Source organism: Medicago truncatula, chromosome 1, assembly GCF_003473485.1.
Source record: "Medicago truncatula cultivar Jemalong A17 chromosome 1, MtrunA17r5.0-ANR, whole genome shotgun sequence".
Classification (NCBI taxonomy): domain Eukaryota; kingdom Viridiplantae; phylum Streptophyta; class Magnoliopsida; order Fabales; family Fabaceae; genus Medicago; species Medicago truncatula.
This window is the reverse complement of record NC_053042.1, coordinates 3,926,757-3,941,359: the sequence shown is the minus strand read 5'-3', so window position 1 is coordinate 3,941,359 and position 14,603 is coordinate 3,926,757. Positions and strand designations below refer to the sequence as shown.

The 14,603-nt window shown below is 33.3% G+C and overlaps 2 protein-coding genes across 2 annotated transcripts; one reads left to right on the top strand and one right to left on the bottom strand.

The window, feature by feature from the left end:
- The first annotated feature begins 1,637 nt into the window (after positions 1-1,637).
- Positions 1,638-2,327, top strand: LOC11436017 (uncharacterized). Its single transcript, XM_003588888.4, has one exon. It carries the CDS (start codon positions 1,742-1,744, stop codon positions 2,075-2,077), a length of 336 nt encoding a protein of 111 aa, XP_003588936.1. The 5' UTR covers positions 1,638-1,741; the 3' UTR covers positions 2,078-2,327.
- A 3,234-nt stretch (positions 2,328-5,561) lies between these two features.
- On the bottom strand, positions 5,562-14,055 carry LOC11432407 (F-box/LRR-repeat protein 15). The gene is made up of 17 exons (XM_003588886.4): positions 13,414-14,055; positions 12,118-12,355; positions 11,859-11,991; positions 11,575-11,671; positions 11,304-11,501; positions 10,951-11,221; positions 10,753-10,851; positions 10,576-10,664; positions 10,326-10,425; positions 10,070-10,240; positions 9,291-9,443; positions 8,559-8,719; positions 8,283-8,481; positions 6,975-7,441; positions 6,832-6,895; positions 6,099-6,185; positions 5,562-5,974 (listed from the first exon to the last, which is right to left on the bottom strand). Exons 1-17 carry the CDS (start codon positions 13,758-13,760, stop codon positions 5,888-5,890), a joined length of 2,961 nt encoding a protein of 986 aa, XP_003588934.3. The 5' UTR covers positions 13,761-14,055; the 3' UTR covers positions 5,562-5,887.
- Positions 14,056-14,603: the final 548 nt, after the last annotated feature.

Sequence of the window (14,603 nt, the reverse complement as noted above, 5' to 3'; positions counted from 1 at the left end):
GTATATGAGTCACATCTCTTGTATATCATTCATTTAGTAATTGGGAGATCATTAACCACTCATAACTCAGAAATAAGAGTTATCGGCTTCATTTAGCTCAATTTATTGGTCATTTACTTGATTTGTGAGGTACTTCCTCCGTCCAAAATTATTAGTTGTTTTGGATATTTTACGCAAATTAATAAATGTAATTAATTTTGTATAAGAAAACAAAATTATAAGTAATTTTACAAAATTATCCTTCATTAATGATATGAGAAAGATAAATAAAAGAATTGAAAGAAGATAAAGTAATAAATAGTTAATAGTATAATTGGAAAAGTAATATTAATATTTAACGGATATTTTAAAACGATTTATAATTTCGAACCGAAGTAGTAATTAGGGTGGTTAATTAGAATTAAGTAGGTTTTGGGTTAAGTTCAAGCCAGCACACTTTATGGTCCCACATTTGTGTCTTTCACTTGTTTTCTAGTGGGTAGGATTTCTCGTACGTACTTGGATGTTGACTAGGTGTTATAGCTAAGAAAGAACAGAGTAATTTAAGGACGATTTTGTTGTGTGCAAGAGTCAGTTATATGTCACACATCGGATAAAAAAGTAAAGGTTGTACACCTTATAAGTAAGAGGACTCATAAACCCATTGCCTTAAGGTTTTAGGTAAGAATGTGGAGTCTCTCTCACTAGTGTGGTTGTTCTAGCCTCGATGTGGACGGTCCTCCGAGCTCCCCTCATGACCTAACAGATTTGTTGTGAGCATAACAATTACTCCCTCTGTCCCATAATATAAGCAAAAAAGACAAATTTTTATCCTATTTAATCTTGTTTTTTTTTTTTAAATCTCTTTTCCAAGTAAAACTTTTGTTTATTCTCATAAAATTAAATGCAAATTTCATTCAATTTTCTCTCTCTTTCATTTTTTCCATAACCAATATATAGCCAATAAAAATTGTTTTTACATATTCCTATAAAACTTTTTCAAAAAAAAACACAAAACTATACTTCAAATTCTTATGTTTTACTTTTCTTAATAAGTGTGATTTTTTTTTTTGGCTTATAATTTAGGACGGAGGGAGTATGATCAAAGTTAAAAAGGATTTGAAATATTTGGTTGGTGTTATAGATTCAAAGGCTTTTACATATGGATTGAGAAGTAAAAATTTGTCATTATTATTGTGAAGCAAATCATTGCGTTGATGTTTCCTTTTTCCGTAGGTTTCATTCGCTAGATGTAATCCTATTTGAGGTGTGTCGGACTTTAATGAGAGTACTTCTCATAGTTGAGATTCCAACATTGGTTTATCATATCGTGGGATAGCCCCTTTCACAAGGTCAAGTGCCGTTGGAATTTCGCTTATGCTTTGGCCAATAACGATTTGTGATAGCTTATTCTTCTTGATTTTCTACGAGCTTGCTAGCCCCAGCTTAGATTAATCACTTGTTAGTTGCTGATGGTTCTGGAGTTTCTAGTTCTTTGTTGATTGTTCTCTATCTTTCAAAAAAGAAAATGGTTAAAAAAGATTGCGCACATTGATATTCATTTTTATTCGGGTCCCACATTAGTACATGAATGAGAATATAGTAGTTAGTGAGAATCCGATGCTCTTTAGTTAGTGCATACTTTGAAAAGCAATATTCCACTTACCATATCAACATTTTTGTGTTGCAATTCCATCATATCATATCATATATACATACATTTTAATTAACAACACAATTTTCATCTAAATCAATCTTCTGAATGGAACCTGAAGCTAGTAGGAGGGGTCACAAATTTTCATCTTATGAGAGAGTAGCAGCCATAAGCTTAGTAGTTCTAGCTGTGGCTTCTCCTCTATACATAGATCACAGATCAGAGAGTGAGTTGGAAGATGATGAACAACCAATTAGTGTTACTTTATGGTTACCAATGTTACTTTTTGTATTGGTTTTAGTCATATCTTTATCAGCTTTTTTGGATAAGAGCTTCACAAGGTTTGATCGTAATTGGATTCATAGAGTTGGTGGTTCTTCTGGTGGTATTGTTTTCATTCTTATTCTTCTCTTTCTTGTTTTGAAGTGTAAAGCATCTTTGTAATGTAAGAACCTTGCATGCGGAGTCATCGAGTCCATTGTCGTGTTTAGGCATTGACTAACCACTTGTTGTATTTTATGTGAACTGCTTGTTTTTTTTAGTAGTCTTTTCGATACACCTTATACTAAAAGGACTGCTATATAACACTTTAATATAATCCATTTTTGTTTGTTAAAAAAAAGAAACCTTGCATGCATGCTCATTGTGTGTTGTAAGATATTCATGAACTTATTTTTCTGTTGTTTGTGAAGAATATAGTTGAACATGTTAATCCTATTAATTTTCAGTGATCAATCATCCTCTATAATTTGTACACTTGTGTAAAAGTTTATTTATAACATTTGAAGACTCCTTTAAAAAAAAAAATTGAAGACTAGATTTTTATTCATCGTAGGATACTTATTCACTTCCTCTACAAAGATACCAAACCAACTTGCTTAAAAAATGATAGTCACATCAAATGCACGGTTCTATCACGTAATAAAAAATGTTGCTACCATATAAACTCTTTATTGATTACCAATTTTCTCTCATTTTTGCGATTAACTAAAATATTAGTTATAAACAAGATCAATCTTCCGAAAGCTAAGAGTGTTGAATTTTAAATGTAAGATAAACTAATGTTTTTTAAGCTAATTAGTGTCTTCTTTGAAAGTACAATAATGTGTATTTAAGCTAATAAACTTCATATTTTCTTGGTAGAAATATTTGTAAAATCTATTTAGAGCAATTATCTTTTCAAATCGCAATTGAACCAAAATCATTTTAATGTATTACTTTTCTTGTTTAACATTTATAGATCTAATATCAGACTTCATCTTTCAATCATTCTTTTGATATTTAATATCGTACACACATATGACATTACATTTGTAAACACTAAGGTTGAACTAATTAGAACCACTCCTACATCAAAAGGAAAAACTTGGACTAGTGAATATTCATCATTGAAATATCAATAATTCCACGATTAAAAAAATTACATGTGATTACGATAAAACAAAAGCAATATAATAGACATTCAAAATATGTGTGGAGATAAAGACTGGAGCAAGAACCAAGTCTTCATTAAAAACCAAAACTGAGAAAGTAGTAGCACATAAAATAGTGTACTGCAAAAAGAACCAAATTTGGCTAAAAGAAATGAGAGAAATATTTTTTGAAGAATGCTAGCAACACTCACTTTTCAACACTCTCTCTAGCACTCACTCTTCTATTAAATAAATCAATATATGTCACACCACTTTGTGTAGGTTCAATTTCCAAAGTGTAGACCCACAATGATTCAAACCAATAAAAGAGAGAGTTGAAAAGAGTGTTGCTAGCATTATTCTTTTTCTTAACCTAGAGACGAGAAATTCTCTAGCTCGCATAATCCTATGCATCCCATTTAAATTAACTTTAAGATGAAGGTTTTAATTTTGCTAGTCTGCAACTTCGGGACAAATCAATAGCAAATTTGGGAAAAACAATTGTTTCTCTCCCATTTGAGCCACAAAACTATATAAAAATAGGTGAAGTTGTTTCTAAGTCTTCATTTGAGCAAGAATTGTTTCTCTCCCATTTGAGCAAGAACCAAGTTTTTCATTTAAATCCTGAATTGTTTCTAACATTCATACCAATAGGTGAAGTTGATGGTGTTGAAACTGAAACCATATAAAAATGTCTTGTTTGGAATTGAAACTTTTGAATTATGTTGCTGAGGTTGGAGAAAGCGTGAAAGTAGTAAAAGTAGCCAAAGTAAATATTGAAAGAAAACCAGCGTGAGTTAACTCACGCATGGGCATTTTTGGCAAGACTGCAGGGCGCGAGCGAAAAGTGCAGGGGGAAGAGCAGAATTCATATAAATATACGACAAATAAATGGTCAAGTGTATGGTGCATAAATGAAACAAGTTTTACATCATGCATAAATTTGTTTTCATGAGTATATCAACAAGTTTCATTATTGGATCAAATGAGATGTGATAAGACTTATTGTTCTAATAGTAAAAAAAACTTGTACATTTGTACCCAAAAAAAAAAAAATTGTACATGATGCAATAGTAATTTATTTGTGCACATTAGACAATACCGCAACAAATAGTCCATAAATTATACTTAATTTAACATGTTAGTCCCTTAATTACTTTTAAAATAGAAAAGAAAGCAATATTTCATGGACTTGCATTAAAAATAATTTAAGGACCGTTTATTATATGTTTATGGAAGTTACTCACAGTTCTCTCAGAAGTTACATTTCGATGCTCTTCTTTTCTTTTTTTGAAAAAAATAAAATGATATTCATTCATTCAAATCGAGAGATTACATCATTAAACACCGCTAAAAACATAAAGGATAATCAACGAACAAACTCACAACATCCAAGTTAATAGCATATAACGGCATAATGCCTACAAAAATATATGTTAAAATTATAGTGACCGAAATATACATGACCTCTGGATCTGCAACGTTGACACCCAAATCTTTGATTGAATAATCGATCTTTCAAATATAAATCAAAGAACACCGCAAGAAGACGGGAAATCAAACAACGCTGCACAAGACGACGAACAACAAACCACCACACTTAGATGATGAAATCACAAAGAAAAAACTTAGATCTATGTGAAAATCACTTATTTAGATTGAAATTGAGAGAGAAAGATGAAAAGGGGGTGATTTCAGATCAAGAATTAACCCAAAACCACCACTGAAAAAGAAAACCTAGAGAGAGAAAACTAAGGCCGGCTTGTTGGAGGGACATTTATAAAAAGAAGAAATAAATAATTAATGGCGAATTAAAAGAGCGGTTAGTGGTATTCCTCAGAAAACCTATCAGCAGTTTCTCTCTTTCAATTCCATCAAAATGCCATCCTCTGTTCTTCTGCTTCATTTCCTACTGAGGTTTCTTGTTTTACATATAGGATCCTAAAGAATTAAATCAGTTGTACGATAATAATCCTTTAAATCAAAGCTTGAGTTTACACATTTGGTTTAATTTTGTTGTATTATTATAAAGTAATGCAAAGGACTTTATTTAGGACCATGAGAGCACTGACTTAAATTTGAATTTCAGATTAATAATATAATTTACTGAAAATTAAGGAAAGGAGTACATTTTATCTTCATTTGGTAGTCAGGTAAATGAAATGGAATCATACATTAATTTCTTCTCTGTAGTGATAATACCATTTCAAACACTAAATATTTCCAAACATTATAAAATTCCACCTCAATAGAAGTGCAGATAGACATGTCTATGATAAGGTAGAACGCTAAAGGCATTATTCAAAGATGAATGTGGATTTGAAAATGTTGGCTGGGTTAATATTTTAACGTCAGCTAACTTTAGAGTTGAGGGAATAACTGGCAGGTCGAATGTTCCATTTGATGTTGTGCATATATTAAAATTTCATCAAAATATATAATTGTAAATATGCAATCATGTAAAGAAACAGACAGTATCAAACTACAAATGCAATTCGTCCAACCATCGCAAAATGTAAGTTCAAACAAGCATCTATTCTTCAAAATGTAAATGTCAATATTACAGCATAAAATGTATATGAAAAGGATCAAACAAACACCTATTCTTCAGAACATTTCAGAATACAATATGCAGCAACAAATTGAAATATAAAATTTACAACAAGTAAAAAACATCAAAAACTTATTGTGGCAATGCATGAAGATAACCTCATTTCTATATGCCAAACAAACAACAATATAAAAGATAACAATTTACAATACATTAGGAATAACCCGATTTATTGCCAAGTGTGCCTTCTCTCCGAGTGAACAAGCACCACAAAACATCAAAGATTCTAAATCATGCTGATGAAGTTGACAAGCTGCTGTATATACGCTTCAAACCAGAACATGCTGCACGAAATTTTCCCATACTCGCTGAGCTTATCTGCAAAGCACCATAAAATATCCCATAAATGATTGAAGAACATCCCATGCAACAATCATATGCAAAATAAAGGTTCATTTGCCGAAATCAACATTTCAAAAATATTATATGCATTTGCTCTCACCTTAGGACAGAAGCGAACATCAAGAGTCTCCAACATAGTACATTTTGATATAGCAGCTTCAACAGCCTCCTCATCAATATTGCACGCCTAAAAAAACCAAATTGTCCAAACGCGAACAAACATATTAGAAAGCAAATAACTATTAACACAACAATGAATCAAAGGATGGGTTGCAAGAATGACTGAAGTTAAGTCATTACAATTTTAAAAAAAAATATTCCTCAAGTGATTTGAGGAATATCAAATGTCACATTTATTTTAGGTGAAGGACCAGAGGTCAACCCCATACCCTAACATTTTTTTAAGAAAAATGTATGCAGCCCATTCTTAAAAAGGAGAGGGATAAACCAGCCAAAAGATTGGGACAAAAACACTACCGTATAATTTTCTAAAAAGATAATGATAGCCAATGACAGCGCTATAAAATGTAATGCAGAAAAAAGCAATGCTAGCAATAAAATCTTAACACATTCTTTCCGACAGTTGTGAATTCTAAATTGTAATGCAGTGAAGGCAATGCTAGCAATTCGATCTTCACGCATTCTTTCCAACACACACAGACACTCCTATTTGGTAAAATTCACTCGTTGAGTCTCACTAAATCATTAACCATGCAAGTCTCAATCTCTATTAGGTTGGAACTGGGAACCATTTCCTAAGTGTGATATGTTTGCAAGAAACAACAATTATGATGTGTGTGGATAAATTTAAATTGGCAGATAAGAATAATAACCTGAAGGAATAGATTGGTCAATCTCGGACACTCTAGCTTCAAAACTTCCAATGAGGAACAGTTGCTGAAGAGATAAGTCAAAACATTATAATTTGTTTCGAGGTCAGAAACCAATCCACATTCTTTTGAGGGGCGAACAATACCTTAGATTAAGCCAGCATAGATTGAGACAAGCTACATCAACTTCCTTCAAATTAGCCGACAGTGAAAGGTTTAAAAATAATAAATGGGAACAGTGTGCTGTTGATGGAATGAAAACCTTCCTAATATTTGGACAACCCACACAGTTGAGGTTCTGAAGTAATCGGATGGGTTGCTCACTTGACACATGATTGTTTTCGTAGGAACTTGCGATGGATAGGATGCTTATGCCAGGTAACTCAGGAAACTTCCCTTGACTGTGCCCCCAGTTTAAATCATGCATATTCACACATCCGTTTAAACTCACACGTGTAAGGTGAGTGCAACAAGAAAGAAGCTCTTCTATGGCTTTCTGACACAAAGTTCCATAAGACAAATCCAACTCCTGAAGAGCTGGTAAAGCACCCCCCTTGTAAAGAGGTTCAAGTGATGAGTCGGTGAGATATTTGCATGCCTGCAACTTTAGTACCTTCAAGAAACAAAAATGTTACCGTCAGATAAAGAATAGAGAATAATGATACAAACATACATCATTCCATAATCTGTGGACCAAGAAATGAGTAAGCAAGTGTGTAACAACATTCTATTTCTTTAAACAAAATAATCTTCGTTTTACCCACTTTTCCTCTCACTCTTTTCCATCCCCTTCTATCTCCATTTCTCTGTTAATTTGTGTCTTCATTGTTTCAGGAAGACGTGTCTTCATTGTTTCAGGAAGACGTAAAATATTTGAGCTCCGATGAAAAATAAAATAAATTGTTTTTTTGCACTCCAAAAACATAAAATAAAAAAATTACAATTAATTAAGACTTCTAACAGATGTATGGACATGTCCATCCATCTATTTCATCAGCAACAAATTATCATCAGTACATTCAAAAGTGAACCAATTAACATTATTACCACGTTATGTTTTAATAAAATCCAAATAAAGGGGAAAATAAACAAATTCATGTTCACAAAGATTAGAGGGGAGAAAGTAAAGGGCTATGAGTACACTTGGATAGACATTTTATTTAAGCTCTTATTCACCAAGCATTTGAGCTTTATTATGTTAAAAACAACTAATGGACATCTCACATTATTCCCATCTGTATCCAAACACTTGTACAAGTATTTAAATCACAAGATTGACACAAAACTCGTACGTGTATGGTAATATCATAACTTTGCTAGGTTTTTTAACTAAATAACCCTCACTTCCGTAGATTTGTTTTGAGGATGGGAGGAGCGGTTCTTCACTACTATTATACTATTTGTAATTTGCAAGACAGTAAAAAATATGTAAACTAAAATATAATGTTTTTTACCTTTAGTTGTTTACAAGAATCAAAAACAGGCTGCAGAGTCACCAGGAAAGTGTATGATAAATCAAGCAGAGCTAAATTTGGGAGCCAATGCAGGGAACAGAGTCCATCTAACCCAATCGATGGGCAGGACATTAATATTAATGACTCAATCAGTGGACAGGCACGGGTTGTTGCAGACAAGCAGTCATCAGTGAGTTGGCTGTAATTCAAAACAACAATCAGTACATACTCCATACATAAGCAGGATAACCAAGAAACTAGCAGATAAAGCGTCACCTGCAAAAGGAAGCATCCAGTGATGTCAAGAGAGGACAATTAAGGGATGCTTCAGACAGTCCACCACATCCTTTCAACTCAAGTGAGACCATTAACATCGCTTCAATGCGAAGTATGTTTAATTTTGGGCATATTCCTAAATTGAGAGATCGAAGACCAACCTGAGAAGTAGATGAAAAACGGAAGTTGCTTAGCTATCAGATTGAGATTCAAATCATGAATCCTATATTACGGATCTTATCAAATCTTTACTAAGAAAGTGGTTGGTTACACACAGCCAGTAAAAAGCAGTTGGTTTCACATTTCAGTGGGCAAGTTGGGACTCGCCACAATGAATCGAGATTTGTGTTAAGCTTCACGGTCAAAATTAGATATGAACAACGATTTCTATCTATTGGGTTAAGTTTTATTGAAATGAATCCAATGTGTCTTAACACGCTGATAATAACCGTGGTCCCAAATTACAAAGCCCTAATACAACAACCTCTAGGAATGAAATGTATGAAGCTATTACTTAAACCATGCAGATAGCTAAATAAATACAAGCAAACGATGTTAACCTATTATTCTGTAGTTTTAATTTCTCGCATATTTCATCACATGATCAACTCAAAAGGAAAGAAGAAAAAAAATTCGGCTCATAATAATTGAAGCACTCAATAGGGAGGAAATAAAAGATTTCCTCTCATAAAAATCGAACTGTGAAGCATCTAATATATCAGTATCACTTACAGGGCAAAATGATGCATTTTCCAAATGATCACAACCATCCAATATGACCTTCTCAAGATAAGGGCATGTTAGCTCAAGAGTAGTAACTGCTCGGCAACCACCAAGGGAGAGACTGACTAACGAGGTGCTGATGAACCGAACTGAAGTCAAGCTCTACATGCAGCAAACACCAAATATGATAAAATAAAATAAAATAAAAAATGTTACCATTAATACGAATATAGAACATTTCACCGACAAAATACCAGGAATTTAAAGAAACCCAATCTGTCATATATACAACAACCAGGAAAGTTAAGACGTAATCCCAATTATTTCCCACTGCTGAAACATTTTTTATGAAGTAAATAGTATTAAATTGATTCATTCAAATACTGATATTGTAATAACTAAATGATTGATGAATTTCAACAATTCTTTAGACTGCTATTGCGACTTCTGTCAGAATACCAAAAATACCATTTTCAGAAACTTCAAGTGAGAAATTAACAATATAACATAAAAAAGTACTTTGGTATTATAGAAACCATGGGCAAAATTTCAATCAGTAAGTTATGGCAGTGTGGCACAACTAGATTAGTTGATGATGTCGTTTATAAATACAATTAGAATTGTGTAGAAAGGATCAAGAGTGGGAAAACATTAAACACCCATTTGAATTGTCAAAATATAGTACTAAAATAGCTCATGAATAATGAAATTTTAGAAAGTGAATCCAAGAAATGCAAAAATAATATATATATATATATATATATATATATATATATATATTCATGTACCTCACAATTATCAAGAACTAGTGATTTCAACATGGGACATCCTCCACCGTCACTAAAAACATCACATACAGTGTTTGTCAATGATTCACACTCAGAGAGGTCCACTTCTTGTAAAGATTGGCATTGCAGCGCTAATGTAGTTAAGCTATCCTGCTTTTGCAGTGCTAATTTCTGCATAACCACAAAGGTCATCATTGAGGGCTATACTATGCAATATGAGAATGTGGAGTTAAAAAGACATTATTACACGACATACTTGAAGTGAATTTGAAGTGATATTGATCCGGTGGAGTACAGAGCAGTTAGACACTTGTATAGAAGAAAGCGATATAGCTCTCAAATTCAAATCTGCTAATCTGCCAAGGAAACCATTCAAAAAATTAATCAGATAAACTAAGGATTGGATATTTTCTTAAACATTAAGTACACAAGCAACAGAGTAAGACAAATATCAATAATGGAATTTTGTCTTTTCTGGGGAGAGAGAAAATGAAGCAGAAACATACTTGCGACAGTACACCAATCTAATATTCTGCAAACGTGGAAGATCCAACGACACCGAAGTCAATAGACTGCAATTGTCAAGCTCCAAAACCTGCATTGGCAGTTATGTCATGTACTCGTCCTAATACTCGGGAATTCAGACAAGTCGTTAATATCAATATCTGGAACAAATAACATACCTCCAACATAGAACTGTGAGCTATTGCAGCCATTGACGCAGAAGTGATGCCCTCACAGCTATGAAGTCTTAGAATGGTCAACATTGGGAGTCGAACAGACTTAAAAAAGAAAGGTGACCGTGTCAGACAAAGCTAGAAACTCTTGTTCAAAATACAATCTTAAATATGCAAAAAATAAGTATACAGTTTAAAGCACACCTCCAAAGATATGTTTGGGCAGTATGATGCATCAAGAAAACCAAGATTAGGACAATGTTGTGCTATTTCACGCAGTGTTTCATCGCTGACACAAGAACAATTACGCATGTCCAGTTTCACTAGTTGAGGGCATGAAGTTGCAGCAGCACGAATAGCAGCATCAGGAAGTTTGTGGCAAGAACCCATATCAAGTTCAAGCAGAAGAGGGCAATTAAGCACAACTTGTGCCATGTTACTGCGCTTCAATGACATGGTTTTAAGTTGCGGGCACCTGAAAAAAGAATAAACCATCACTTTTTATCGTATCAATAAAGTGACAACTAAGTGTCGGTCGAAGTTTGAGGCATATTCACCTGACTTGTATTCGCATGACACGACATTTTGTTAATTCAAGATGACACAGTCTCTCATGGACGATAGATATCTCTTGAATACTATTTCCAAGTGTCGAATCATTGATATGCAATTCTCTCAACATAGTACAATCAGGTAGAGCAAGAAAAAATGCATCCCCTATCTGTCCTCTTCCCAATGTTAAAACCTCAAGATTCCTGAAAAGAATGAAACAAATAAGCTGGAGTCTAAGATGGCTTGATTCAATGCGAAGTCGCACAAAATACCTACCTTAACAAAGAGATTGCCTTCATGACCAGCAAATAAATAGAAGGTCCTGATATGCTCAATGCTGTAGCATTCGGATAACGCCTACACATGTCCTCAACTGTAATTACACATTGAACTTTGAATAAGTACATTTGCTTTTTAAGGTTTACAGTTTTACAAAAGCAGAAGTTCTACTAATAACAATCCACAGTTTCCAATACCCAAAACTTGAATGTTAAAAGGTTTGCTGAAAAAACATAAAACTAAAAACATTCATAAATAAAACAACATATACTCAAGCTCACATTGTTCTTCAGATATGTCCCGATTTTCAAAATTCAAACTCTTCCAAAAATCTTCATGTGTACTGGCAGCCCGCCACTGCTTACAAACTCTGGCAGCTCTGCAGAGATTGTTCTGATCCAGAAATGAGAAGACCTAAATTTCACAAATAAAGAAAGTGAAACTTTTGTTATCAAACCCAAATATCATAGCACACAAAAATGATTTAAGATGCACATAAATGATACCCATATAAAAAACGGTTCTTTCACCGTCTCTTACCATATGCAATAGATCATCTGTAAGGTCCATCCTAACAATCTCTTGATCTTCAAGTTCTGAATTGTCATCATCATTCCCTCCACCGTCTTCTACACCGTTACCATCCTCACCACTACACACCAACGCAAAATCGCCATAACAACTATTATTACTAGGCTGAATAGAACTGTCAAAATCTGCATAATCCATAGAGTAGTTCACTTTGCTCGTAGACGCCAGATCATCAAAGTTACACTCACTGCAAAAAACGCAATCAAACTCGTCAAACATCATCATCTTCATGGTTCACAAAAAAGTTTTTCTTAATCAGTCGTCACAATCAAACTCAGAAAAATTAGCCACTTTTCACTTCATTTCTCAACAAAACAATATTTTTTCACAACAAAGCACATACAAAATTCACAACAACATCAATCACGCCTAATCCCACTAAGTGGTGTCGGCTACACGGATCAAACGGAGTCATAGATCAAAATGCTCTATCATAATTTACACAAAAAATGCATTTTTGTTATAAATAAAAAAATAAAAAAATTCACTAAAAAAAACATAAATCATCACAATCAAACTCATCAAACATCATCATCATAGTTCACAAAACAAGTTTTACTTAATCAATTGTCAAAATCAAACTCGTAAAATTGACCACTTTTCACTTCAGTTCTCAACAAAACAACCTTTTCTCATACCAAAGCACGTACACAATTAATATCAACAACAATCAAGCCTTGTCCCACTAGGTGGTGTGGGCTATGTGGAACATTCGACGTCAAATAATAATGCTCTATCATAGTTCACACAAAAAATGAATTTTTGTTATATAAAAAAAATCACTCAAAAAAAACATAAATCATCACAATCAAACATCAACATCATAGTTCACAAGACAAGTTTTATTTAATCAATCGTCGCAGTCAAACTCAGTAAAATTAGCCACTTTTCACTTCATTTCTCAACAAAACAACCTTCTCTCGTAACAATGCACATACACAATTCACAACAACACCAAACAACCAAGCCTTATCCCAATAAGTGGTGTCGGCTATGGATCAAACAATGTCATAATGCTCCATCATAAATAATTTACACAGTGAATTTTTGTCATATAAAAAAAAAGAGAATTCGTACAAAAAATAAAAACATTAATCATCACAATCAAATTCATCAAACGTCATTACAATACACTAAAATTAAACACTTTTCAATTCATTTCACAACAATTCAACATTTTTCATAACAATACAAATACCCATACCCAAATAAAAAAATGCATTTTTATTAAAAAATTACACTCACTTGTAGAACTTAGCACGCTTATGAGACGAATCACGGTTCTCATCAGCAACAGGACTTTCCGGACCGGAATTCGGGATTACAGCGGCGCTAACAGAGCTACTTTCTCCGATCGAGCGCCGTACAGCAGGCCACGAATCAAACCCATCAATCAAAAACTCTCTCCGAAAATTGGCCTCATAATTCCCAGCTTCAATTTCTTCATCTTCATCAGAATTAACGTTTCCGAAAATATCTTCGTCGTCGTTGTTGTTCATACCAGGTTCAACAAGTTGACACCTTTCGTCGTGAATTACAGCTTCTTTGTCTTCTTCTTCTCGATTGAACCATAAACAGCACCAGAGATTCATGCGTGAGTGACGATCCGTCGCATTTTTCGATGAAACCCTAATTTTCGAAGATGTGTGGAAATGTAAAATTGAAAGTTGAATTGGAGAGAGAAAGGGGGTAGAGAGATAAAGTGAGAGGAAATGGAAGGTGGAAATGGATGGATCTGATCGGATCTTGGATGAAGATGGTTTGTGTGTTGAAGAGATGTTGGTTTGTGTTTGGTTTTAGAGAAGATATCTGAAATTTACTTCCTACTTTTTTGTTAGAAGAGGAATGACCATTTCAACGACATCGTTTTTATCATTTTAGTACACTCAACTCTTTTAGTTTAGACATCCTAGATTTACGATGTAGTGTAAGTATTGTCCTCCGTCCAAGATGTAAGAAAAAAATTAATTATCCTATTTAATCTTGTTTTTTAAAAATTATCATCTTTTTTAAGAATTTTTTTTTTTATTCTTATAAAATTAAATGCAAATTATATTTAATTTTTCTCCTTTCATTTTTTTCATAATCAATAGCCAATGAAAATTGTTTTTACATCTTTCAATAAAACTTATTCTAAAGAAAACATAAAAAATTATACTTCAAATTATTATGTTTTAGTTTTCTTTTTTTGAACAAACAAAAAAGATATATATTAACAACGGTGATTTACCCCGCACAAGGCGTGCAAAGGGGAACCACGAAAGAGTATGTACAATAAAAGGTGTTATTTAGAGCATAGCATCGCCAAAACAACAAAGCAAATAAAAAAGATTACAAGTGGACACCCATACAGAGGAGCGGTTGATTCCACCAGTCATGATAGTTGTAAGTAAATATTGCATGTTTCGATTTCAGCCACAAAAAAGATGTTTGTT

What these genes read in the sequence shown, in the direction of transcription:
- LOC11436017 (XM_003588888.4), top strand. Translation starts at nt 1,742, where the DNA reads ATGGAACCTGAAGCTAGTAGGAGGGGTCACAAATTTTCATCTTATGAG.
- LOC11432407 (XM_003588886.4), bottom strand. Translation starts at nt 13,760, where the DNA reads ATGAATCTCTGGTGCTGTTTATGGTTCAATCGAGAAGAAGAAGACAAA. An exon ending in AAGGCAATCTCTTTGTTAAG is followed by an intron (nt 11,502 to 11,574) that starts GTAGGTATTTTG and finishes CATTCTTTTCAG; the next exon opens with GAATCTTGAGGTTTTAACAT. An exon ending in ATGTTCGCTTCTGTCCTAAG is followed by an intron (nt 5,975 to 6,098) that starts GTGAGAGCAAAT and finishes GGTGCTTTGCAG; the next exon opens with ATAAGCTCAGCGAGTATGGG.